Raw genomic sequence first — 24,334 nt, forward strand, 5'->3', positions numbered from 1 at the left:
GCCAAATACATTTGCATATTTTCTGTAGGTCTGAAAAATATGTATCTATCCTGAAAATATGTCTTCAGAATATACTAGTAATGGTATAAAGTGATACATACTGCAGTGTTTTATGAAGAAAAATACAGGCAACCAAGTCTGAATAAGAACACTTCAGCCATTGTTTGCGCTGCTGTTAATGTAATAGCTTAAAATACCCCAACAACCCTCATTTGAAGTCCTGACATTTAAAAAATACTGTTACTTTATTCTCACAGCTCACTGTGTGTTTAATTTGGACATTTCAGTGTTACAAAGTTGTTGTAGTTGTTTGCTGATTTATTTATTTATTTATGGAGGAGAGGTTGTTTGTCTTTTACAGAGCTAGATAGCTGGTCTTTATTCATTATTCCTGTACTGTTTCTCTGTACTTGCTCTCATTTTGGATTTGAATCTGTGTCATGGTTCTTGAAATGCTGCTTTTAATATCTTTGTGTAATAGAATTTGACTCAACAGGAGATAAATTGTTGCCCTCTATAATCACTGAAAGGTTTTATCCATTTTTAGTCATTTTATATTGCTCATCTTTTCTTGTTGTTTTTTTTTTTTTTACTAATTTCAACAATTTCTTATTACATATATTTATGTGTCACTGCATCATCATTCCAATACTGCCAGTTGTTATCAAATGTTGAAAAAAACTATGTGAGACTCATCTATTTTGAGCTGATTGTGAATGTACTTTTCAGAGCAGACCTTAGTAATGCCTTTTGCACTGGTAGGAATGGGGCATAGTTGTTTCACTTCTGTGAAATTAGTGCTTATAATAAAAGCATCAGTTAGTGGTCCACCGATCATAGAATCTCCAGTGTTGCCAGCAATGGGGAGAGTGAACTGTTTTGGCACAGTAGGAAATCTCAGAGATGCTTATTGGTGATGCTTAGCAACAATTCTACAGCTCGAGTGAGTCCAGTGTTCTGTGTATAGCTGAGGGAGTTTCTTTCCATGCAGGATCAAGCCTGCAATTGACAAAAACACCACAGTTAACTGCACCTTATTAGAACAACTTCATTTGGGGCTATATCCAAGCACATTGGTCATATCCTGTGAATACGATGCTGTGTATTTCCCTTCTATTGATAAATAATAGACTTCAGTTTCCATGCCATATAATCTAATGCCTTTTCTTGGTACTAAACTATCTTAGAAAAGTTGTTTTCCTCTTTGCATACAGTTATGTTCACTAGTAAGTTTTTTATCATGTATGTCTCCAAAAGGTTAATTTCTATAGTTTGTATGTGGATTAAAGCACTTTGGCTCACAGAAAAAAAAATGTTTTGTGAACTGGCAAAACATTTTTCTTCACAAAACAGCAGTTTCACTAGTCTTTGTTCAATTATAGCAGTATCCTCTCTAAAATCTGACTATGTTTATGGCCGAGGTCATGCACTGCTTTCCAGAAGACCCACAAACTTCTTGGTACAGCAAGTAGCTAGTGAGACAGACTGGGTAGAGGAAGTGGGCAAAGCTCAGCAGTCAGACCAGAACTAGCTCAGTGAATGGCTACAAGCAGTTCAGTTCTGTCTTCTGTGCCAGCCTGTTGCTCTAAAACAGAGGCAATAATAGTTAGGAGCTGGATTCAGGGCTTCACTGCAGTTCTGTGCATGTAAGTGATTATGAAATTTCTACAGTGGAAGAAATTCTTGAGATCATAGAATCACAGAATGGCCTGGGTTGAAAAGGACCTCAAAGATCATCCAGTTTCAACCCCATGCTATGTGCAGGGTCGCCAACCGCTAGACCAGGCTGCCCAGAGCTACATCCAGCCTGGTCTTGAGTGCATCCAGGGATGGGGCATCCACAACCTCCTTGGGCAACCCATTCCAGTGTGTCACCACCGTTTGAGTGAAAAACTTTCTTCTAATATCTAACCTAGATGAACCTAGCATTTGATTTTTAATATTAAAGGATGAGACACTCCTAGTTATATGGATAAATATGAGAAGGATAAGATGGTTTGGGATGAGATACTGTTTTAATTCTGTATTATTTTTTCTACCTTTATTTTATTAGGATTATCAGGGGATTTCTTGCGTTCTGGACGATATTCTGCTCACACCATCAATGGTGCCTGGTCGCCATGGTCTGCATGGTCTCAGTGCAGTCGTGACTGCAGTAGGGGTATACGAAATCGCAAACGGGTCTGCAGCAATCCTGAGCCCAAGTATGGTGGTCTTCCTTGCCTTGGTCCATCTCTAGAGTACCAGGAATGCAACATTTTGCCTTGCCCAGGTAAGAGTCAACTAGAACAAGAGAAGCATATGAAAATATTGTAACTTTTCTTCATGGCATGATTTTGGTTGGTTGTTTGTTTCAGGTTACAGCAGGTTTTGTTTTGTCTTGTTTAACTAAATTGCAGCACAAATAGTTGATCTGTAAACCTCTTTTATTTCTGAGGAAACTAATTAGCTCAGTCCAGTTTAGCTTGCCAAAAGTTTACACAGAAATTTCAGTGATTATGTTCTATTTTAGGATGCATGCTCATGATAACTGCCTATAAAAGTGAAACCCATTGTATTTTATGATGCAGGAATATCTTTAAATAAGGTGAGTACATATCTGAGACGTGATTGATGAATAAATACCATGTGGAGAAGTCTTTTTTTCCTGTTGCTTTTTAGGAAATTATTTTTCTTTGCCTCTGGCAAGAGATTTTCACAAGTTTGCTCAGTAATGTGTTCATACCCAATAGCATCCCAAAAAATAGTTACATTAAAGTGGACTTGAGTAAGATTCCCCAGTAATATCAATCAGTTTACCATTAACAATATTAACAGCTATGTCGTCATTCACTTTTGAGACTTTGGTTGTAAAAACACAATTTTAATAAGTAATCTCGTAAGGGAATAAATACATAATGAGAAAGCTGGAATAGTCTTCACTTCAGAAATATTATTTTCACTACAATTATTGCTAGAATCTGCTGGCTTTTGAGTATAGACCTTCTAGCAAATAGAGTTCAGGGCTGGTCACCATAATTGGTGGTATGTCAATAAGGCCTTAGATTATACATGGAATTTTGAGCTTCTCCTTCACTGAAGTTTTTTAACAATATTATAAAAAGGATTGCAAGTGGAATACATGTTTCCAAGAAACTACTTTAGGTTATAAATCATTTTTGTATCTCAGAGATTTAGGAAAATGGCATCTTGGTTCTAGTCACCTCACAGCTGTCATAAAACAGACATCCAAATTCAAAGGCTTTTGAGCTTTGCAGGAGGCTTTGTGGAAAAAAAAAGAAAAGAGAGAGGTGGAAGTATACAGATGGGAACATATGAAGATAAGAAAGTTCAATTTGAATAGGAGAAAACAATTCAAGGTACAGAAAGTTATAGAGAGGAAGAAGGATAATGACTGAGAAGCTCTGTTTTTTTCCTGTATCAATACACAAATTTAGAAATAAGCTTTCCTACACCTGTAATTGATTAATTATGTGTAACTCTGCCTTTCTTAAGAAAGAAGGGATGTCCTTGTATTTAGTGTATTTCTTCAGAGACAAATTTCATTTGTATTTTTAGTGCAAAGGAGATTTGAACAAAGATATACAGCTTGAATGAAGTATTTAGATGTATTATAGCCTGTAAGAAATCATGAAGGTCCTCAGCAACAGAATTTTTGTTTATAATTAAAAAAAAATATAAGGGCCTCAGTCCGATCTCAGATAAATTTGAAGGCAAAACATTGTAAGTGGCAGACATAATTTTTCTTGATGACATAGAAGAGAAACAAATGATTGCCAAATAAGGCTTATTCTAACTCATACCTATTTATAAATTTGTACAAAGTGATTTTTTTAATTGGAAAAATACATTGATGAAAATGAATTCTGGTAAATATGAATGTCTGCTAGGTTGAAATCATGAAACCTCAACAAGTCAGGAAATAAACATTACATAGGTGAGGAGCCTTTGGTCCAGCCTATACATACAAACCTGGCAGACTCCACAGCAGGGGCACAGAGGAGATCAGGCAGAAGGTAAACTTGTGAGTGGATCACTTTTTAACCTTCTTATTAACTATTGCCCTAGGTGACTAGGTTTTATTTCCCAAATTCCTGTATTCAGAACTAGTATATAAAGTCATTCTTACCCAAGCTTTCTAAGTGAGTTTCTAAAACATCTTTTTTAGGCTTTAATCATACAGTTCTTGCTGATGATCATGGGAAAGATTAGTGTGGGTACAGATCTCATGGTATTAATTTCTCACTTACAGTAGGCTATAGATAGAGATTTGGGGACTGAGCAAGAGTAGATATGTCATGCCCTTCTTGCCACAAAGGAATAAAACAGGGACTCTGCATGATTCAATCTTGTCTGTGTAAGTAAAGAGATAGAGACAGAAAGGAAAAGGAAGATGAGGGAATTTTGTTCTGACCATGATACTAGAGAACTGGCCATACTACTAGAAATAAAAATACAACACAGAAGAATTTCATACTTTGAAAGATTTACTCGAGTTCCTCCAGAGTAAGGACCACTTCATGTGTTCCTTAATAGCACCCCTCTATTTATTCATTAACTGTTCAGAAATATACAAGTTAGTAGGAAGAGTGAATTGGCTGTCAAGAAGAAGCATTCCTGTTAATTCTGGCTTAGGTTCTATTTTTCTACCTATTTTGCTTATTGCAGACAGGATGAAACCCTTAAAATGAGAACTGATGAAAAAGATGAGTGATAGAGAAATATACTGAGTAATGCTTAAGTCCTGCTGAAAATCAATAGGACTTAATGCACCTAAATCATTTAAGCTGGGCTGTGTCATTCTGGAGGACTAACACAATGAAAAAGCCCATGAAACAATCACAAAGTGCACAGGGCTCTCTTGTCTGGTTAAGTGTCTTACAGCACAATTTTAAATATGCGTACTAATAGCCAATAATTTATTATTTATTAATAATTTATTATTACCCATGATGAGATTGATTTGGACCTGCTCCAAAAGTTGGATGCTCACAAGTCCATGGGGCCAGATGGATTGCACCCCAGAGTGTTGAGGGAGTTTGATCCTTTGAGAGAGTTGTGGTTGCCAAGCCACTCTCCATCATTCTTCAGCAGTCCTGGCTAACTGGGGATGTCCCAGAGGACTGGAGACTGGCAAATGTGACACACATCTTCAAAAAGGGCCAGAAAGATGATCCTGGTAGCTACAGACCTATCAGTCTCACCCTGGGGAAGGTTATGGAATGGATAATCTTAGGAGTCATCATGGACCAGATAAAGGTCAACCAGGGGATCAGGCCCAGTCAGAATGGGTTTACGAATGGTAGATCCTGTCTGACAGACCTGATTTCATTCTATGACAAGATGACCCGCTTAGTGGATGAAGGTAAGGCTGTTGATGTGGTCTACCTGGACTTCAGTAAAGCCTTTGACATTGTCCCCCACAGCATTCTCGTGGAGAAGCTGGCTGCCCATGGTTTGGACGGGTGTATGCTCTGCTGGGTGAAACACTGACTGGATGGCCGGGCCTGAAGAGTTGTGGTCAATGGAGTTAAATCTAGTTGGTGGCCGGTCACGAGTGGTTTTCCCCAGGGCTCAGTACTGGGGCCACTTCTATTTAACATCTTCATTAACGATCTTGATGAGGGGAGTGAGTGCACCCTCAGTAAGTTTGCAGATGACACCAAGTTGGGAGGGAGTGTTGATCTGCCTGAGGGGAGAAAGGCACTACAATGGGACCTGGATAGACTGGATCGATGGGCCAAAGTTAATTGTATGAGTTTCAGTAGGGCCAAGTGTCAGGTCCTGCATTTTGGTCACAGCAATCTCAGGCAACCCTACAGGCTTGGGGAGGAGTGGCTGGAAAGCTGCCTGATGGAAAGGGACCTTGGTGTACTGATGGACAGTCGGCTGAATATGAGCCGGCACTGTGCACAGGTGGCAAGAAGACCAATGGCATCCTGGCTTCTATCAGGAGTGGTGTGGTGAACAGGACTAGAGAAGTAATCCTGCCTCTGTACTCAGCATTGGTGAGGCCTCACCTCGAGTACTGTGTTCAGTTTTGGGCACCTCAGTACAGAAAGGACACTGAGGTGCTGGAGCAGGCCCAAAGAAGGGCAGCAAGGCTTGTGAAGGGCTTGGAGACTATGCCCTGCAAGAAGAGACTGAGGGAACTGGGGCTGTGTAGTCTGGGGAAAAGGAGGCTGAGGGGAGACGTTATTGCTCTCTTCCAATATCTGAAAGGTGCTTACACTGAGAGTAGGGTTGGTCTCACTGGTGACAGGTGACAGGATGAGGGGAAATGGCCTCAAGTTGTACCAGGGTAAGTTTAGGTTGGATGTCAGGAAAAACTTCTTTACAGAAAGGGTTGTTAAGCACTGGAATAGGCTCGCTGGGGAGGTGGTTGAGTCACCATCCCTGATGTGTTTAAAAACTGTTTGGATGTGGTGCTCAGGGACATGATTTAGCGGAGGGTTGTTAGGGTAGTATGGTTAGGTTGTGGTTGGACTTGATGATCTTTAGGGTCTTTTCCAACGTGAGCAATTCTATGATTATTAAATGTACAGCAGGATCCTGTAACTTTAAAAAAAAAATACTGAAGCCAACTAGAAGCTGCCTTCAGCAGCTACTCCTAAATTGTTCTTGAGGAGAGAAACTACTATAAAGTTTGTCCCACAGTTTGTAGCCAGGGAAATAATATGCACTGAAGTGTGGATTGTTAGGAGTTACTGGGCAGATCAGTCATTGTTTATAGTACTCAAAGGCTAAATATATAATGGTAAATTGAGTAGTGCCATAAGTATACCAGAAATTAATTGCACCCAAGCCCAGAAATACAGTTTGTTGTACAATGTACAAGTTTTAGAATGTTCCCTCATACAATTTTGGCTTCAACTAACTAGATTGCTCTGAAATAATCTGCGAAAATAATCTGTAAGTCAGTGTATAGTAAGACCTATTTGCACTACTTAGTTCCCAAGCAGCCAAACAGTTTTGAGAGGCAGGAGAACTTGCACTAGCAAATTGTGTTTTGGCCCTGCGCCTCATCTCCTTTTTTATGGCTCAGAGATTGCTGAATAGAGTTGAGCTGGCAAGCACTGAACAGTCTCAATAACTATAGAAAGAAACTGTGAATGTATTTCTGCTTTCTTATTGTTACTGATATGGGGTCAGTATAAAAAGAAGGAAACTGGAATCACACATATTAGGATTCTGTTAATCTTGAGGGTTTGTGAGATATTCACATCATGAAGAGAAATGGGTGATGAAGAACACTTTTTACATGGTAAATTTGGGAGATTTACAAACATGACAGGAATTTACTAACTGAATGACATATTTTCCTGGAAATAATAACCAATGTAGGACATTTTGTCTTTTTGTAGCTCACCACATGACACATCTGTCCAGTTATTACTGTAGGAAAAGGCAATTTTTTCTTCATCTTTGTTTTTCTTTGCTTCCTGTTGCCTTCTCTTTTCTTCTTTTGCGCATAGAGACCCTTCACCAAAGTGCCATTAATAAGGAGTCTGAAGACATGCCATCTGAGCTCTTTGAGGGAATTTAGTTCCCTCTGCTACTGAGATCATATTGGTGGATCAGAGGAAAAGGATGTGATTTGAAATTCTGACCCTCCTTGCCAGTATTTTGGGATTTCATCAGTTTACCTTTGTTATCACAGTAGTTTTAGTTTGTTTTAGAGATGATGTTTTGTTTGAGAGGAACTGAATAAATTAACTGAAAGCATTCATATACCTGTAAATGTGCTAATAACAATAGTTTCATATAATGTGACTTCCTGAAATACCACCTACAGTATATATGCATACCCTAACCAGTTATTGATCACTGTTTTTTTTCTTCATTATTGGTTTTATTATTTTTCCCTTTTTTTAACCTACAAGTAGGCCATAAACAAAAGCGTGTTTAAAGAAACAGGCAACAGTATCCTGCAGTAAATTCCTAAACCAGACAAAAAAAAAAAATTACTCCAGTGGCAATAAAACTTGTTTCTGAGGCTGCTAATGCCTATCTTTCCATAGGCACTGATCTCTCTAGGCTTCTTCTGTTGCCAGTGTGGAGACAACTGAACTGCCATTTGGAAGCAACCACTGCTCTTCTAACCCACAGGTCTCAGCTGCAGACTTAAACCCAATTTGATCCTTGGGTTTTGTTGTTGCTGTGTTTTTTCAAAAAGCATTAGTTTGCCTTCTATGTTCCTGCACTGCACTAGAAAAATTATTTGTTTCATCCAGCTCTGCTTTTATGAATAAGAGTTAACTAGCATCACAGAAACAAGACTTCGTGTTTGCAAACTTCGATGTCAGAATTTCCCTTTTCCACAGTAAAACACACACAGCTATATCTCACAGGATTAGGAAAAAGGCTAAGTGATATGGAATGGGATGATCTCTGGGTGCCTGGATGGGAGTGGTACTCTGTTAGGTCTGTAAACCGCACACCAGCCAGTGCCCCTAGATTTATTTTTTACTCAGCTGTTGTGAAACACACCACTTGCATTTCAGTGGAAAGAGACTACTGCGCCTCTATTTATATTCCTTCATAGAAAAGATTGACCTTTCTCAGCTTTATTTATTCTCTTTTGCTATGCTTTCAAAAAGATGAACATAAAACATTATAAACCTTAACCTCAAACCACGAAGAATAATGTTGCTGGCTATTTAAATTTGAAATGAGACCAGACAGTATATAAACAAGCCTGCAATCCTACTTGTGCTCTCTTGAAAGAAGGTGAGGCCATTGTGTCATCCCCACTTCCTTTGTCATTCTTATAAAACCCAAGTGCATAGCAGGATATCCAGTTTACTTGATAGTCTCTTAGAGATTCTCCAGTAATGTGAATTTTTATGTCACATCCCCAGGAGATCATGTTTCTGTACACCGTTTCTCCCTAGAACAACCTCTTCCTCTGACTTCTTTTCATTATAGTGAAGAAATATTTATTAACCACAACCCAGTCAGTAGGCAAAAAAGTTCTTTATATAAAGGAAAAAAAAACATTGTTTGAGAGCTCCCTGCTAGCTGAAGAGGCCTTTTTCCAAGAGGGACCAACCTCAGTCATTGTCAGGAAATGCAGACAGTTTGTATCTGTCATTGTGGAACTGCTTTAACTACTTTCTTTTGTCCAACAGCTTCACAATCTGCTATGTAAGTGTGTGTAGTGACTGTAGTGGCTGGAACTTTCCTTGCAGCTGTGTATTTTTCCTCCTATAAGAAGCAAAAATAACATTAAGGACTCCATGACAAAAGGGGAAATAAACCAACACACACACACCAAAAAAACAGATGGTGCTTTGTTGCTAAGCAACTTTAAAGAAAGATGAAAGAAACCACAGAACTCTATTTAAATCTTGTAAAAACTGAAGAACTAAATACCCATTCCTTTGATCTTATTTAACCATGATGATACTTTATCATCCTCTGCTGCTGAGAAAGAAAAGTCCTAAGGACAAGCAGAAGAGGTAGTTATGATAGTCCTTGAAAGGCCTAGAAATTTAGGATGGCAGACTGTCAGTAAGTAGTTGCTAAGAAAAGCAGTTATAATTACACTGTCCAGCTTAATCATGATTAACATTCTCTGCTATATTGTGTCTGTTCTTTTCCATCTTCCTCAGTCTCGCTTCTCCCATTACGTCCTGAGGCTTGTGGTGTAGCTGGACCACCATAGCTGTGGAGCATGGTGACATTCCTGGTTGTCACATCGGTCTCTTTATTATTGATCACCTGTGGATAGACAGCAGGCAGCAGTTTCAAATGCATGCACGTTTTGTAATTTTCATTCTTGTCCACTGAAAATTATGTAGAAAATGTTGGGGGTCACTGACTCTATTATACTGAACAAGACATAGGAGATGTTTGCAGACAATTTATCTTCTATCTAGACAATTCGTGGCTGACATTTGATTTCATAAAGGTCTATACTCTGCAGCAGGAATCCATCTGATTATTTATTTGAGCTAGTAGATAATCATTTTAAATTTAAAAATTTAAAAAAAAAAAGAAAAGAGAGAATATCTGGAAAGATAAAGCTTGATATCTCATGAAATGAGTTGCTGGATAAATGAGTTACTTCTTTTATTTGGCGTTATTTAAAACAAAAAAAAAGAGGGCAAGTTCTGATTAAAAGATATCATGTCTTGCCTTGAAACTGTTAAACAATTGCACAGTATATTTCAACAGCAGTGAGGACTAATCACCTGCGGCTTTGTTAGGTATGAGCTTGCATAATACCACATTACCGGAGTTATCACAGGCAAAAAAAGATATATGAGTGAGAAAATAAGTCAGGCATTCTACTGAGATGCGGTATTTATTTATCATAGGTAGCTTAAAACTCTCTAATACATGTATATAGCTAGATTATTTGGCTTATAAAAATATCCTGGAAGAAAAAAAAATGTAGCAGCCATTAAATTCCTTAATAATCAAAATAATATTCTCTGCATATAGCTCCAGGTTGCACAAATCCAGTATGACCATTCAGAGGCTAGGTACGTTACTTGCAGGAGTTTTTACTTTTACTTACAGAGAGTGCCATGTCTTTGCTTTCGTGATTGACTGACAGAATAAAATGATTTATATCAACAACTTTGTTTACAGGGTTAGGATGCTAACAGCCTTAGGTATGCACTAATGAATTAGTTTGATTAGCACATGAGAACCTGAGGGTTTGCTGTATCTGAACTTACGTTCATAAATGCGCATATAGATTTCAATATCAAAATTAGCACATTCTCCTAGCTCGTTTTGTCAATTTTGCAGTCTTTGCTTGGAAATCATTCTATTTGACTCACCAGGTGTATTTGTGGTATACAGTACAATCAAACTGAGTCTTTTTTTTTAACATTTTACATTATCTCTATCTTAAGATTAGATTTGGAACTTCCTCTGTGTTTGTAAAAGATAATTATGAAATAGCTTTTCAATAAACCAGTGGAAATTATTTTAATCCTTAAAAAGCTCTTTGATTAACTGAATGGAAAGAATCAAAACTAGTCACTGCGAGATGCTTTGTAAATGTTTTGGAGACGCTAGTGACAATCTTTCAATGAAGCACAAAATCAAGTCTTACAAGGAATATCCTAAATGAGTACCCTGCAAAAATTGTGAACAAAAAATACGTACGTACTTTGTATTCTTAAAAGCAGTCAGTATTAAATTTTTCTCTCCTGTGGTAAAATGCCAACTGCTACTCTGAGTGATGGAAGGAAACAAATGCAAATGCTATGTGCTTTTCAGGATCCTGTAATTAAAACAAAATAAAAAAAGAAAACAAAAAAAACTTTACTGGTAAATTGCCATTGTTACACATAAGGTCTCTTCTATTTATGTCAGTTAAATTACACACGCTATATTTCCTTTGATTGAGTGGAGGCATGGCAAATCAATTCCTTACTTAAGTAATAAGAAGGCAAATGTAAACAGTCTAAATAGTAGTTTGAAAATAAATTTATTTTTGCAAGATGTGAATATTTTGAAAGTTTTTTCTTTTCTTTTTTCCAAAAATTAAAAGGGATGTAAAGCAAATACTGAGGCTATTTGCAAAGGAGAATGTATGTGTGACTTTGTCATGTGGCTACAGATAGAAAGACTGGCAAATGAGCCAAATTTGGCCATAAATGGCAGGAAAACATCCTGGAACAACTTTAAGGACAGTTGTTGGACCTAGTTTGGTAAAGGCAATTAGTTCAACTTCAATTGAGGCCTGTCCAGTGGCCATGTTTTGAAAGTTTTCTGAGAACTGAGACTTCTGTGATATCCAGCCTACTTTTCAGAATAACCTTCTGAAAACTCTGTCTGTGGATGAAGAAGGATTTGACATACCCAAATCAGTAAATGCTAATGGACTTTATTATTTTTAAAACGTTTCCAAAAATGTGTGTTTGAAATTTAAAGCAGCAACTCCTTTTTGACATTCTTCTGTTGCTTTCTGAAACTACTGGCATCATTCTGCCAATGGTATCTCTGCTAAAGTCATAGAAAGACTGTAGTGGCCCATCAAACCCTGAAACTGTTTGATAGCTGAAATGGATTGTACAGCTAAACCAGTCCCACTTGGGTTATGAAAGAAAATCTGGATTCTGCAATCTTCTTTTTTGTCTGTTTTCGGGCTGTGTTTTATTTTGCGATTGAAAATTTACTTTGGGGTTATACCACTTCTGCTAAACAAGCTTTGTTATTTTAATTCTTCACAAATGAAAAAAGAAGAAAAAAATGAAATTAGTTTTACCTTAAAACTATTATGTTACTCTCTGGAGGTGTATTATGTGAATGAGTAACATTGTTAGACTTCCCAGTATACCACTGGCTTTTAAAAGATGTGAATTTAGTCATTTTGTGATATGGTATCATGATACGATACGGATTCATTTCATTGGCTTAAATTCAGTAGGCTATAAATTAGATCCACAAAATATAAAAAGGACATACTGGATTATGTCATGTCACACAATAATTTTGAATAATATCATATTTTGTGTTTTTCCAGTGGATGGAGGCTGGTCTTGCTGGTCATCTTGGTCAAAGTGCTCAGCAACTTGTGGAGGAGGGCATTACATGAGAACCCGCTCCTGCACCAATCCTGCACCGGCATATGGAGGAGATATTTGTCTTGGCCTGCACACTGAAGAAGCCCTCTGCAACACACAACCATGTCCAGGTATAGCAAATCAGCACATGCAGCTTTCTTTGTGTGCCACAGGGCACATCATTTACAGTTGAGGAACATTGTTCCTTGATCTATTATTGAGGAACAAATTGTTTCTCTCCTTTATTAAGTGCACAATCAGCTTTTTCATGCTATGATCACAGTAAATTAAATTTAGGGATGCCAAAAAGAACAAGAAAGGCTTCTTGAGGCTGAAGCTATAGGTACCTCAACCAGAAAAGGGAAGTCCAGGAGGGCATACCCCTCCTAGTGAGTGACACAGGCAGGCTGGTAACAACAGATGAGCAGAAGGCTGAGGTACTTAACAACTTTTTTTTGCCTCTGTCTTGCCTGATAACTGCTCACTGCACAGCCCTCAGACATTAGGTTTGGTAGGAGGGGATCAGGAAAGCAACGTCCCTCCCACTTTAAGCAAAGATCAGGCTTGTGACCACCTGAGAAACCTGAACATCCGCAGGTCTATGGGTCCCAATGAGTTGCATCCCAGAGTCCTTAGGGAATTGGCTGATGTGGTTGCCACTCTCTGTGATATTTCAAAAGTTGTGGCAATCAGGTGAAATCCCTGGTGACTGGAAAAAAGGAAACATCGTACCCGTTTTTAAAAAGGCTAGAGAAGATGACCCTGGTGACTACTGACCTGTCAGTATCACCAATGTGCTGGGGAAGATCATAAATAGATCCTCCTGGAAGCTATGCTACGGCACATGGAAGACAGGGAGGTGATATGGGAGAACCAGCAAAGGGCAAATTGTGTTTGACCAACGTGATGGCCTTTTATGATGATGTCACTGCAACAGTGGACAAGGGAAGAGCTACTAATGTCATCTATCTTGACTTCAGTAAGGCCTTTGACACGGTACCCCACAACATCCTTCTCTCCAAATTGGAAAGATATGGATTTGATGGGTAGACTGAAGGAAAAAGAACTAGCTGTAGGACTGAGTCCAGAGAGTGGTGGTTAATAGCTCAATGTCTAGATAGAGATTGGTGACAAGTGGTGTTCCCCAGAGGTCAGTGCTGGGGCCAATACTCTTTAATATCTTCAATAGTGATATCAACAGTGGGGTTAAGTGCACCCTCAACAATTTTTCTGATTACACCAAGCTGTGGGTGCAGTTGACACACCTGAGGGAGCAGATGCCATTCAGAGGGACCTAGAAAGGTACGAGCAGTGGACCAGGCTCAACAAATCCAAGTGCAATGTCATGCACCTGGGTTGAGGCAACCCTGATTACCAATACAAACTGGAGGATTAAAGGATTGAGAGTACCCCTGCCAAAAAAGACCTGGAGGTACTGGTGAATGGGAAGCTGGTCATGAGCCAGCAGTGTACTCTTGCAGCTCAGAAAGCCAACTGTATCCTGGGCTGCATCAGAAGAGGTGTGGACAGCAGGGTGAGGGAGGTGATCCTGCTCCTCTACTCTGTGGTGGTGAGACCTCACCTGGAGTACTGAGTCTAGATGTGGAGTGAAGGAGAGACACAGATCTGTTGGAGTGCATCCAGAGAACCACAAAAATGATCCACATAATGGAACACCTCTCCTATGAGGACAGGCTGAGAGAATTGGGGCTGTTCAGCCTGGAGAAGAGAAGGCTGCCAGGTGCCGTGACAGCAGCCTTTCAGTATCTAAAGGGGAGCTACAGGAAAGAAGGGGACAAACTCTTTAGCGAGGTCTGTGGTGATAGAACAAGGGGAAATGGCTTCAAGCTCAAGAAGGGTAGGTTTATGTTAGATATAAGGAAAAAATCTTTTACAGTGAGGGTGGTGAGGCACTGGAACAGGTTACCTAGTGTTGTGGTTGATGCCCCATCCCTGAAGACTTTCAAGGCGAGGCTGTATCAGGCACTGGGCAATCTGATCTAGCTGTAGGTGTCCCTGTTCATTGCAGGGGAGTTGGACTAGATGGCCCTCACAGGTCCCTTCCAGCTCTATGGATTCTATGATTCTAAATAGCATAATAACAGAATATTGCCTACAGGAGACCACCTCTTCCTTCCTTGTTTGAAAATTACACTAGATTACAATTTAAATTATCATGTTCTGGTTCTGAATGAGTTAAAATATTGTAATATTTGAAGTGGTTCTTGCAACAGATCGGGAGACTTCTAATAGCATTATCCCAAATAAGTGCCGTTGTTATAATACTAAACTTTCACATCAATCAGGTTGCTGAGATTGCATATTCAATAGCATGCATATTACAAGGTCTTTCAAGTACATTATGCTTTATATTAACCTTTGTTTAAGCCCTTTTTTCATATAAAATGGAAAGCAAGCTTTAATGCTCTTTGTAAAATAAATTCTTCATCTTTGGATGTTAGGGGGCAGACGCTTCGTATTTTTAAATCACTGCAAAGTACCTGGTAAATGAAATGTCTCAGCACTCCTGGTGGTTGTATAATGTTATGGATCGTGACCTTTTCCTTAACTCTGTTTCTGAACTGTATTAAAGGAACCTGCATTTTTAGTGAAACTTAAGTCAGAAGAAGAGAGTAAAATTGCAAAAAAGCAGATAAAATAAGGAGTGAAAACACAGTAGGAGATTTTGTTTTCATTTATAGCTGATTAATCGATTGTAGGCAATAGTAAAACAAATAGTTTCAAGGAACTCCAGTGCCAGGTTTGATCTTTGGTTTACTGACAGCTCCTAGATTTCATGGCAACATTTTTGATTCGTATGATGAGGTTGTATAAGTGAAGGCACAAGCCCCATGAATATGAATTTATAGATCTTATTACCTGTGCTGAACCACACGTTCAGTTGATTTCCTTTTCCAGGCACTACATGTCCTGAAGCTGAATAGAAATGCATACCTTGTCAAAATGAAAGAAGATGCAACACTCTGTTGGGTTTAAAAAAATACACAGAAATCAGTTGATTATTTTATTTTTCAAGACAAATATCATATTTTGTATGTAGCTGCCTTAGGATCCTTAAGGCATCTTTTAAAGGTCAGAACTAGAATGTTCATTGTGCTATTATTGTAGCTATTTCTCTTGCATTTATTTTCTAGTGACATTTTTCTAGAAATGACAGTTTTCAAATGTTTAAAAATAATCTCTTCATCTTGTTTTTGACTGCTTGGTACTCAAGATTTGGAATAGATAGTGGGTGAAGGAGGTTGGTTTCAGTTTGGTTCAAGAAAGTCAAAATTTTTATAAAGCAATACAATTCCAGAGTTCAAGGCATATATCTCAAATTACTGTGATTCTTATTATTTTATTTCTTTCTCACTGAAAATTTGCCATAGATTTTGAAAACAATTAGATGAGAGAATGGTCCTTGCCTCGTGTACACTCTAGATTTTACAACTTTTTTACTGTTCTCATTTCATATTGGTCTGGTACAAAAATGACCCCAGTGCTACCCTTGTCAAGTTTGGGCAGACTCCTGCGTCCCTGCACAGCTAGAGCAGAGCCGGTTATACCTTTGATAGACATGTTTAATATAATGCTACTTGGTATCTGGGAACCAACAACCAACACAGAAATGTATATGGAAATTATTTGCACTGTTTCTTAGGTTATGAAAAAAGATCTATTAAAATTTGAAATAGCACTTTTTTGGCAAAATAATACTAGCTGAAAATTAAGATTTCCTGAATCTTGATACCAGAGATTTTTTAAGGATATGGAAGGTTAGTGGCAAATCCAACTGAAAACATACAAGTGTGCATTAAAAACGTAGCAGTCTTGTGTCTGCAAAATGCATTGTTTTCTCATGCTTCATTTTGAAAGCTGTTTCACCACATTGGTTTCTTTTTCTTTTACTTTATCTAAATGCAATCACATAAATAGGAGTGGAAGTGCTGTTCTATTGATCCGTAGTGTTTTATAGGCTTCTTATCTCTAAGTGTAATCAGTTGCAAGGATATCTGTAATGTATTGAATAAAGCAATATTTTATATGTAAAGTATTCACAGCTTCTGTAAGAGGGGAAAATATATTCTGTTCTTGAACTTCTAACTCACACATGCAAATAACAGATAAAGAATTGAGCATTTAGAAGTAATGGGGTAGTTATGCATGGGAGAAATTTATGATTTTACAGACTGATGGCCTCATCATTCTGAGCTACCTTCTTCAGCCAGGGATCTTTTAGGAACTACTTGGAGTTAACCTAGTCTCAAAGGCTGGCCAAAACTCTATAGGAAGAAGACAAGACAACTGAGTAAACCTTGCCATGTTAGAGATGAAAATCAACTTCAGATTACACACCTCTCCAGTCCGCCTTCTCTTTTCCATTCTCGTGACTTTTACACAGAGATGAGGCTGCAAATAATTTATGAGATTTCTCCTATCTACAGCAAAGAAATGATCCTGAAATTAAAACAAACAAAGAAACAAACAAACAAGCAAACAAAAAACCATGCACAAACCTACGAGATGCTGCTGTTTTGCCATTTAAGTAAACAACCTGTTTCAGACCTGGAATATATACCTCTGTACTTGTCATTGCTACTTGTGAGGTACATAAAAAGGCAGAGTCATCTTCTACCCTGAAGACTGAAATAGACTTCACAAGAATAACTCTTTCCGTCCCTCCCCCGGGGTCACTGCAGAATCCTTAAGGCTTCTCCCTTCTACCCACAAAGGCAGTGGCAGAAGCCAAAACCATAATACTTAGGTGACAATTTCACCATCAAACTCTGTATTTTGGAGATCTTTTCCAGCTTGTCCAAACTGGTTTTGCTTTATTATATTGAGTGAGCTATCCTATGATTGTTTGTACGAGCTGAAGGGCAGGCTTTCTGTTGTTATTTAGGAAGATGAGATATTTTGGTGCAGTCAAACCATTTAATTGCAACACTGTGTGTTCCTCTTTCTTCCCATTGCAGACAGCTGGTCAGAGTGGTCCGAGTGGTCTGAGTGCGACTCATCTGGCATGCAGCTCCGTGTTCGTCAGTGCATTCTTTTGTTTCCTGTGGGCAGCCAGTGCACGGGCAACACCACAGAGAGCCGAGCCTGTGCTTTTGACTCCAACTTTATACCAGGTGAGATCAGTGCTCTTCTGGAAAGATTAATGAAATCTCTCAGCATTTCAAGAACAAAACGTAACACTGTCCTTACACAGAACTTTGTAGAAGAAAAGAATTTGCCTGTTTTCATCCAAAGAGTGCAGGTCTACAGTGTAGAGCTTATGTTGCTGAACCTGGTGTCCTCATGAAAATCTGCCTCGTGGCACTGAGTGATATTGAGCTGTCCTTATTGTCACCACCCAGGATTGCAGTTATTCAGTGTCTCAGCATTCTGCAGGTCTTTGCATCCTATTTGTTAACAAAGTACAGGAATGAGTACAGATATGTCAAAGAACTGTTTGCTTTTCATTTTAAGGTGTTCTTTAAACTTTGGGAGTTGCTAGAGAAATGTTTCTCTAGGTTTCGTGGTTTGTATATGCAAGAGTGAGTGCTGGGGTAGTTAATCCAGAGAGCGTTTCATGAAATCCCTTTAGTGAGCAACCACTCAGAAAGTTACATACTGCTTGCTGTGTCTCAGGTACTTAACTCCTCTGTCACCATGGGCGATGATGTCAGTTTTTATTCTATAGCGTTTTTCAAAACTTACAAATGTACTCTTAAAAAATGGATTAATCATAGTCATTTAAGTCCACACGACAGTACGGGTGGTCACATTTACAGTCTTTCTATCTAAGTATATAATGAAATCAGCAGTCTATTCATGGACGGAAATTTATGTTTTCATGTATCATTTGTGAAATAATTTTGTTTGTTCAGTGCAGCAACCTCTTCTGTTTGACTACATAATATAGTACAATGTTATGAAGAAGTAAACAAATGTAAATATTGTTAATGGCTGATGAATAAACTTGAGGAATACATTCTTTAAGTGACAAATGCTAACGTTTCCATCCAAAACTAATGTGAAAAATGTCAGTGTGAAAGCAAAAACTCCCATGTTGTATTTTCCCCTTTTTCTCATGGTCTTGAAGCAGCTCAGTTAATTTTCATTTCCGTGAATGCACCACTTAATCCCACATAAGCTCTACACATTGTTTTGGAAAATATGCATTTTCAGAGTATGTGAAGTAAAGGATATCAGATGAATAAGTAGCAGCAACCTCTTCTCAAGAACTCTTTCCCTCTCAAATTACCCATATCACAGCAAATGAAGTCATGGCCTGTATACTCACCTTATGAGTGCTTATGTGCTTTCTTAGGACCTCACATCTTGCTTTCCCTCCTCAAGATCCTCATACTCAGAGTTCTTGCTCTCCCAACTTCTATTTCCTTTTCTAATTCTCCTCACTCCTCTCCCAGCTACTAGGCTGCCATGTCTACCCTCATGTTGTTTCCTCCTCATACTGCTTACCTTAACTCTGCTCTTCTACGAAACGTATGGATACAGAGTGATTCTGGCATAGTGCAAAAGTGACTGCTCCTTGTCCTTGCTGCTACTATGTTTCCAGAGTTAATCCTTATCAACATTACTTTACAGAGCCTTATGGATTTCTGGCCTTTTTTTCTGCTTTTTGGTTGGATTGTGAATCAATAGCCTTGACCAGACAGAGTACATTACCAGCCTTTGACTAGCTGTGAGAATACTGTTCTGTCAGGTCTATTTTGAAAATAACATTGATATAACAGGTATAGGAAGGTAAAAAATAAAATAACATTGTGATCCACTTTAGTAGAAGCCTGTGGTATGTTAGGTATGTGGAAGTCATAACACTTTGTTTCACATCTCATAATATGCTAAAGTATCTTTGGGCAGAAACCTCCAGCTGGAGAAGAGATTAATTTTAAAACCAGAACCGTTAATATAGTATTTGCTTCTCTCCTCTTTTTCCATCAGGCCTGCCTTAGCATTTCTAATCCTTTTTCCCCGGAATCATACTACAAGGACTTCTTTCACTGTTATGAGTCTGAACAGATTCAAATTTTAAACTTGCTTTAACAGAACAAAATTGAGAAACTCATTTGCCATGCATTCTTGAAGTTGTCATTATGTCTGTCTCATTTATCAGCCCTTTCCATTATCAAACATATTTAATATTCACAGAAGAATACGAGGGTGGCCACACAGATTAAGAGCAGAAGTCCATCTTGCCCAGTTCCTGACTCCAGTGGTAGCTATGATGTCTAGGAAAGAAGTGAAACAGAACAGGAGTATATCATTCCCCTCCCGTCTCCTTGTAGTTTTCCAGTCTTCAACTACCTTCATTTTCAGGAGAGTTTTTAAACCTGATATGATTTGGTCTGTTTGATGCTTTGAAATAGTTTTCTCTCCAAAAAGTTAACTGGGTTTCTTACGTCTTCCTTACAAATTGGGTCTTCTTGTGGTGGTGAGGTGGAGAGCCTACTGTTATTCCTCAAGCAGAAGCCATTGCATTCCAGTGGCCATCCTGTGCTCGGATGTATGCTGTGCTCAGATTGTGGACAGCACATGGATTTGTGGAGACCCACAATTCTAATTTCCTGTTTTACTCAGTGTGGCTTTCTTGGTTGTACCTAGTATTTTGTTTGCCTTTTTGATTGCTTCTGAACACTAAGCTGATATTTCATGAAACAATCTGAACTCACTCGAGGGTGGTAATGGTCAGCTCACAGCCATCATTTTATATGCAAAGCTAGAATTGTTTTCCACTCTACACTGATCTACATTCTGATTCATATGTTATATTGCTGCAAAAGTGATAACTTTTCTCCGCTATAGGAACTACTCTATTTTCCATCCTTTCCCTTATATCATGTAGCTTCTTTGTTTCTTGGGTAGTCTTTGACAAGGGATTTAAAATCATATCTTAAATCCAGTTGTGTTTCCTGCGTGACCCATATCCACATGATCACATGACAGAATGGTTTGTAAGGCAGGATGACTTCCTTTCACCAAATCCATGGTCCTCGAAGTAAAAAGTGGGAAAACTTGGTTGCCAAGCCATTTTTATTCAGGATTTATTCAGAATGTTTCCAAAGACAAAATGGTAAGGACATTGGGTGGAATCACATTTGATTATTTTACAATTGAGACTCATGAAATTGGCAGTAAAATTTTGAAGATTTGCAAATTCCCTCTTTTCACATTAGTGCTAGATGTGACTTCTAGAAGTAATGAGCCTATTTGAACATAAGATAATGAAATCCTCATTAAATGTACTATTCAGAAGTTCAACATTTTATCAACATAGCTTAACTCCACAAAGAATGTTTCAATCTATGCTTCATCTTTTCAATTCAAGGAATGTTCTGAATCAGGAATTAAAAATATGTTACTTCTTTTGCTTGATAAACTAAAGAATCTGAAGATGTCAGGGAACTTTTTTCTCAATTCCTCAACAACATAGTCAAAATCTTTTTTACTTTGGATTTTGAGTGAATGTAGTAGAATATGTTTTTTAAATCCTTACTTTATCAATCAAATGAATAGATCTCTATTATTTTTTTTTTCTTGATGGAATAAGCAGTGTATTTGTTTTTCTAGAAATATCAGTGGCACGATCCAGCAGCAGAGAAGAAAAACGATGTGGCGGTAAGCTTTTCAATTCTATCTGTATATTAAATACTGAAATATTAACTCATTTTTCTATTTGTTTCACATATTGCACTAGTTTTATTCCAACTTATAAATGCCACATTCTCATTATTTACACTTGGTCCAGAAATACAGGTGATAGGGACATAGTTGCTACAGGATTGTTCACTGAATCCCCAGATGCCATTCCTGACCTTTGAGATGAGAGTATGTATTACTGGACTTCTTTTTTACTTTTCTCCTGTTCCTTTATTTCAGTCACCCTTCTTGTCCCATAAAGAAGTTCCCATTATAGGCTAGCTTTCATTAGGTCAAAATTTGTAAAGTTGCTGCATCTTTTGCAGAACAGTAATTTCACATAATACTTTCGGACTTCAAATGAATAGCAGAGCGCCAGCCTGCTAACCCCTTAAATAGCTCAGACTATCTGGGACTCATATTCAGCTTTGCTACGAAAAACATAACTAAAGAGTAAAAAAAAATGTTCCATCCCAGAAGTCCTGATGCTAGCAAAACAAATCTTGAAAGAGAAAACTGAATTGCTGAAAAAAAAAATCTAACAGTGAGAAGAAGAAAAAGGAAAAAATACCGTTTTTTTGTTTGCTTGTTTGTTTGTTTTTGTGCTGAGCTATCATGCTTACTCTGTGTTGTCAGGGTAGTAGCTGTAGCCAGTTTTAATATTCTTCCATGCATAGATAAGCTGTGCTTTTAACCTAGTAAGGGACAACGAAAACACAAGGCTTATGCAGAAGCACGAGTGTGCGTGGCTACGTGTTATGGGAGTCAGGGTAATGCAATTTGATTTTTTTCTTAATTAGCAGTGGAGCTCTGAAAATATTCTGCTAAGTTCTAAAACAATGGGAAACTCTCACACAAGTGTAGAAGGATATTTCAGTAATTTACATACTGGGGCAGTCAACATAGTCACCTAAATATTAGATTGTGTTCCTTTGTTCCCAGTAGGCAAATAAAGATCCTACCTTAGGGATTTGCCAAAAACAGGACCCATATGCTGGCCTACTTCTCTGTTTTAGACTGAAAAAGATTTAACACTTTTCAGACTAGTGCCAATGTTTCAATTTAAAGTCAGTTTCATGTGCACAACCACAAACATATAGTAACGTTAAGATGAAGTTTCCAAATGATATTTCTTTCTTAATCAAAAGCACATTTTCATTTGGAAATGACAGTGCAAAGCAGTGTAATTTGTTTATTTCCAGCTAATCTTACTTGTGCCACATCTGACCCAATATCTCTGCCCAATAACATTAGGGGGCACTTATGTTTTAGATTTTCTTCTGAAGCTTTGTGCAGCGATGAACCTTCTCTTATGTTTTTATTTCTGTATTGTAGGTAGGGAGGGTTTCCCGTAGTGTGATCTCACAGTATCTTCAAAGCGCGGAGTGGACAGGGAAGGCTTGGGTGAACAGTACTGCATTCTGGCAGCGCTCTCTGGCTGCTATGGTTAAAAAGCATGCTGAGCTTTAAAGAGTTTCTTTTTCTCCACTGGGACATTTTCCCCTGAAGCACTACTGTTTTTCCCTTTACACAGAGAAAAAGTTCTGAAGGCTGGAGAAGGGAACAAATTGGCTGTATATCAAAGATGCAAAAATACTGAGAACCTGCAACAGTCAAGGCAGGGGATTTGAAAGGAGTATGCCACTGTGTCTGGGACAGACACCAAACAAGGGTTGTACTGAAAACATTTTAAGGGAAGCAGGTCTGCGATCTAAAGATAACAAGATTTTATTTGTTCTGCCTCAAGTCACTGTATATAAGACAAAGAACCAGAAGAGCAACAGAGGAAATCATAGAATCATAGAATGGCCTGGGTTGAAAAGGACCACAATGATCATCTAGTTTCAGCCCCCCCTGCTATGTGCAGGGTCGCCAACCACCAGACCAGGCTGCCCAGAGCCACATCCAGCCTGGCTTTGAATGCTTCCAGGGATGGGGCATTCACAACCTCCTTGGGCAACCTGTTCCAGTGCGTCACCACCCTCTGTGTGAAAAACTTCCTCTTGATATCTAACCTAAACCTCCCCTGTCTCAGTTTAAAACCATTCCCTCTTGTCCTATCACTATCCACCCTCATAAACAGCTGTTCCCCCTCCTGTTTATATGCTCCCTTCAAGTACTGGAAGGCCACAATGAGGTCTCCCCAGAGCCTTCTCTTCTCCAAGCTAGACAAGCCCAGTTAGTTTCCTCAACCTTTCCTCACAGGAGAGGTGCTCCAGGCCTCTGATCATCTTAGTGACCCTCCTCTGGACCTGCTCCAAGATCTCCACGTCCTTTCTGTACTGGGGGCCCCAGGCCTGGACGCAGTACTCCAGATGGGGCCTCACAAGAGCTGAGTAGAGGGGGACAATCACCTCTCTCTCCCTGCTGGACATCCCTTTTTTAATGCAGCCCAGAACACACTGCTGGCTCGTGTCCAGCTTCTTGTCCACTAGGACCCCTAAGTCCTTCCCCGGACTGATAATGTTGTTCATTGGAAATAAGTGATGTCCATTATATACATAATTTATATTAAAAAACATAATATATTTTATATATTATATACGTGTGTGTGTATATATATAAATGTTTTGCAGAAAGAAATTTAGCTGGATTTTTCAAACATTTAAAAAAAGCAATTCATTCTTCTGTTGCTTGGGATCTTACCTTGGCTAAGCATCTTTCAGAAATCCCAGTCTTAACACTTGCAGAGATTTATGGATATGTATGATTCTCTTAATGATCCCTTCAGGGAAGTACAATGAATTTGCTACTGTAGCGATAAACCATTGCAAAGGAGATGTTTGTGGGAAATGCATGAAATTTCCCTTATCATTATTTGAATCAAGTACTTTTCTATGTTCCTCCTCAAACTTAAGCTTTTATTGCTATTTCCTTAGCAATAAGACTGTTTTCTTCTGTCCACTATGCAGAGTTCAATATGTTTCACATGATCGCCGTGGGATTAAGTAGCTCAATACTTGGTTGCCTTCTTACTCTGCTTATTTACACTTACTGCCAACGATATCAACAACAGTCCCATGATGCAACTGTCATCCATCCAGTGTCACCAGCTCCTCTAAATACCAGCATCACCAATCATATCAACAAACTGGACAAATATGATTCTGTAGAAGCCATCAAGGTGAGAAGTGGGCTGGGAGCTCTCTGCTGCACAA

At 38.6% G+C, this 24,334-nt stretch overlaps 1 protein-coding gene and 1 long non-coding RNA gene across 19 annotated transcripts in view; one reads left to right on the forward strand and one right to left on the reverse strand.

Annotated features, from left to right (window-relative positions):
* SEMA5A (semaphorin 5A) overlaps nt 1–24,334 on the forward strand; it is a 332,072-nt gene that overhangs the window by 301,536 nt on the left and 6,202 nt on the right. For all 18 annotated transcript variants that reach the window (XM_040695738.2, XM_046926696.1, XM_046926710.1 and 15 more), the window contains 5 exons: nt 2,054–2,272; nt 12,488–12,658; nt 17,507–17,662; nt 21,108–21,155; nt 24,089–24,300. In XM_040695738.2, the coding sequence (XP_040551672.1) occupies nt 2,054–2,272; nt 12,488–12,658; nt 17,507–17,662; nt 21,108–21,155; nt 24,089–24,300 (806 nt within the window). The remainder of the gene's footprint in view (nt 1–2,053; nt 2,273–12,487; nt 12,659–17,506; nt 17,663–21,107; nt 21,156–24,088; nt 24,301–24,334) is intronic.
* On the reverse strand, nt 9,008–17,017 carry LOC112531792. Its single transcript, XR_003073807.3, has 5 exons — nt 16,887–17,017; nt 15,408–15,511; nt 11,129–11,242; nt 9,548–9,723; nt 9,008–9,207 (listed from the first exon to the last, which is right to left on the reverse strand). It is a non-coding gene; the product is annotated as an uncharacterized LOC112531792 (long non-coding RNA).

Source organism: Gallus gallus, chromosome 2, assembly GCF_016699485.2.
Source record: "Gallus gallus isolate bGalGal1 chromosome 2, bGalGal1.mat.broiler.GRCg7b, whole genome shotgun sequence".
In the NCBI taxonomy this organism is placed as follows: domain Eukaryota; kingdom Metazoa; phylum Chordata; class Aves; order Galliformes; family Phasianidae; genus Gallus; species Gallus gallus.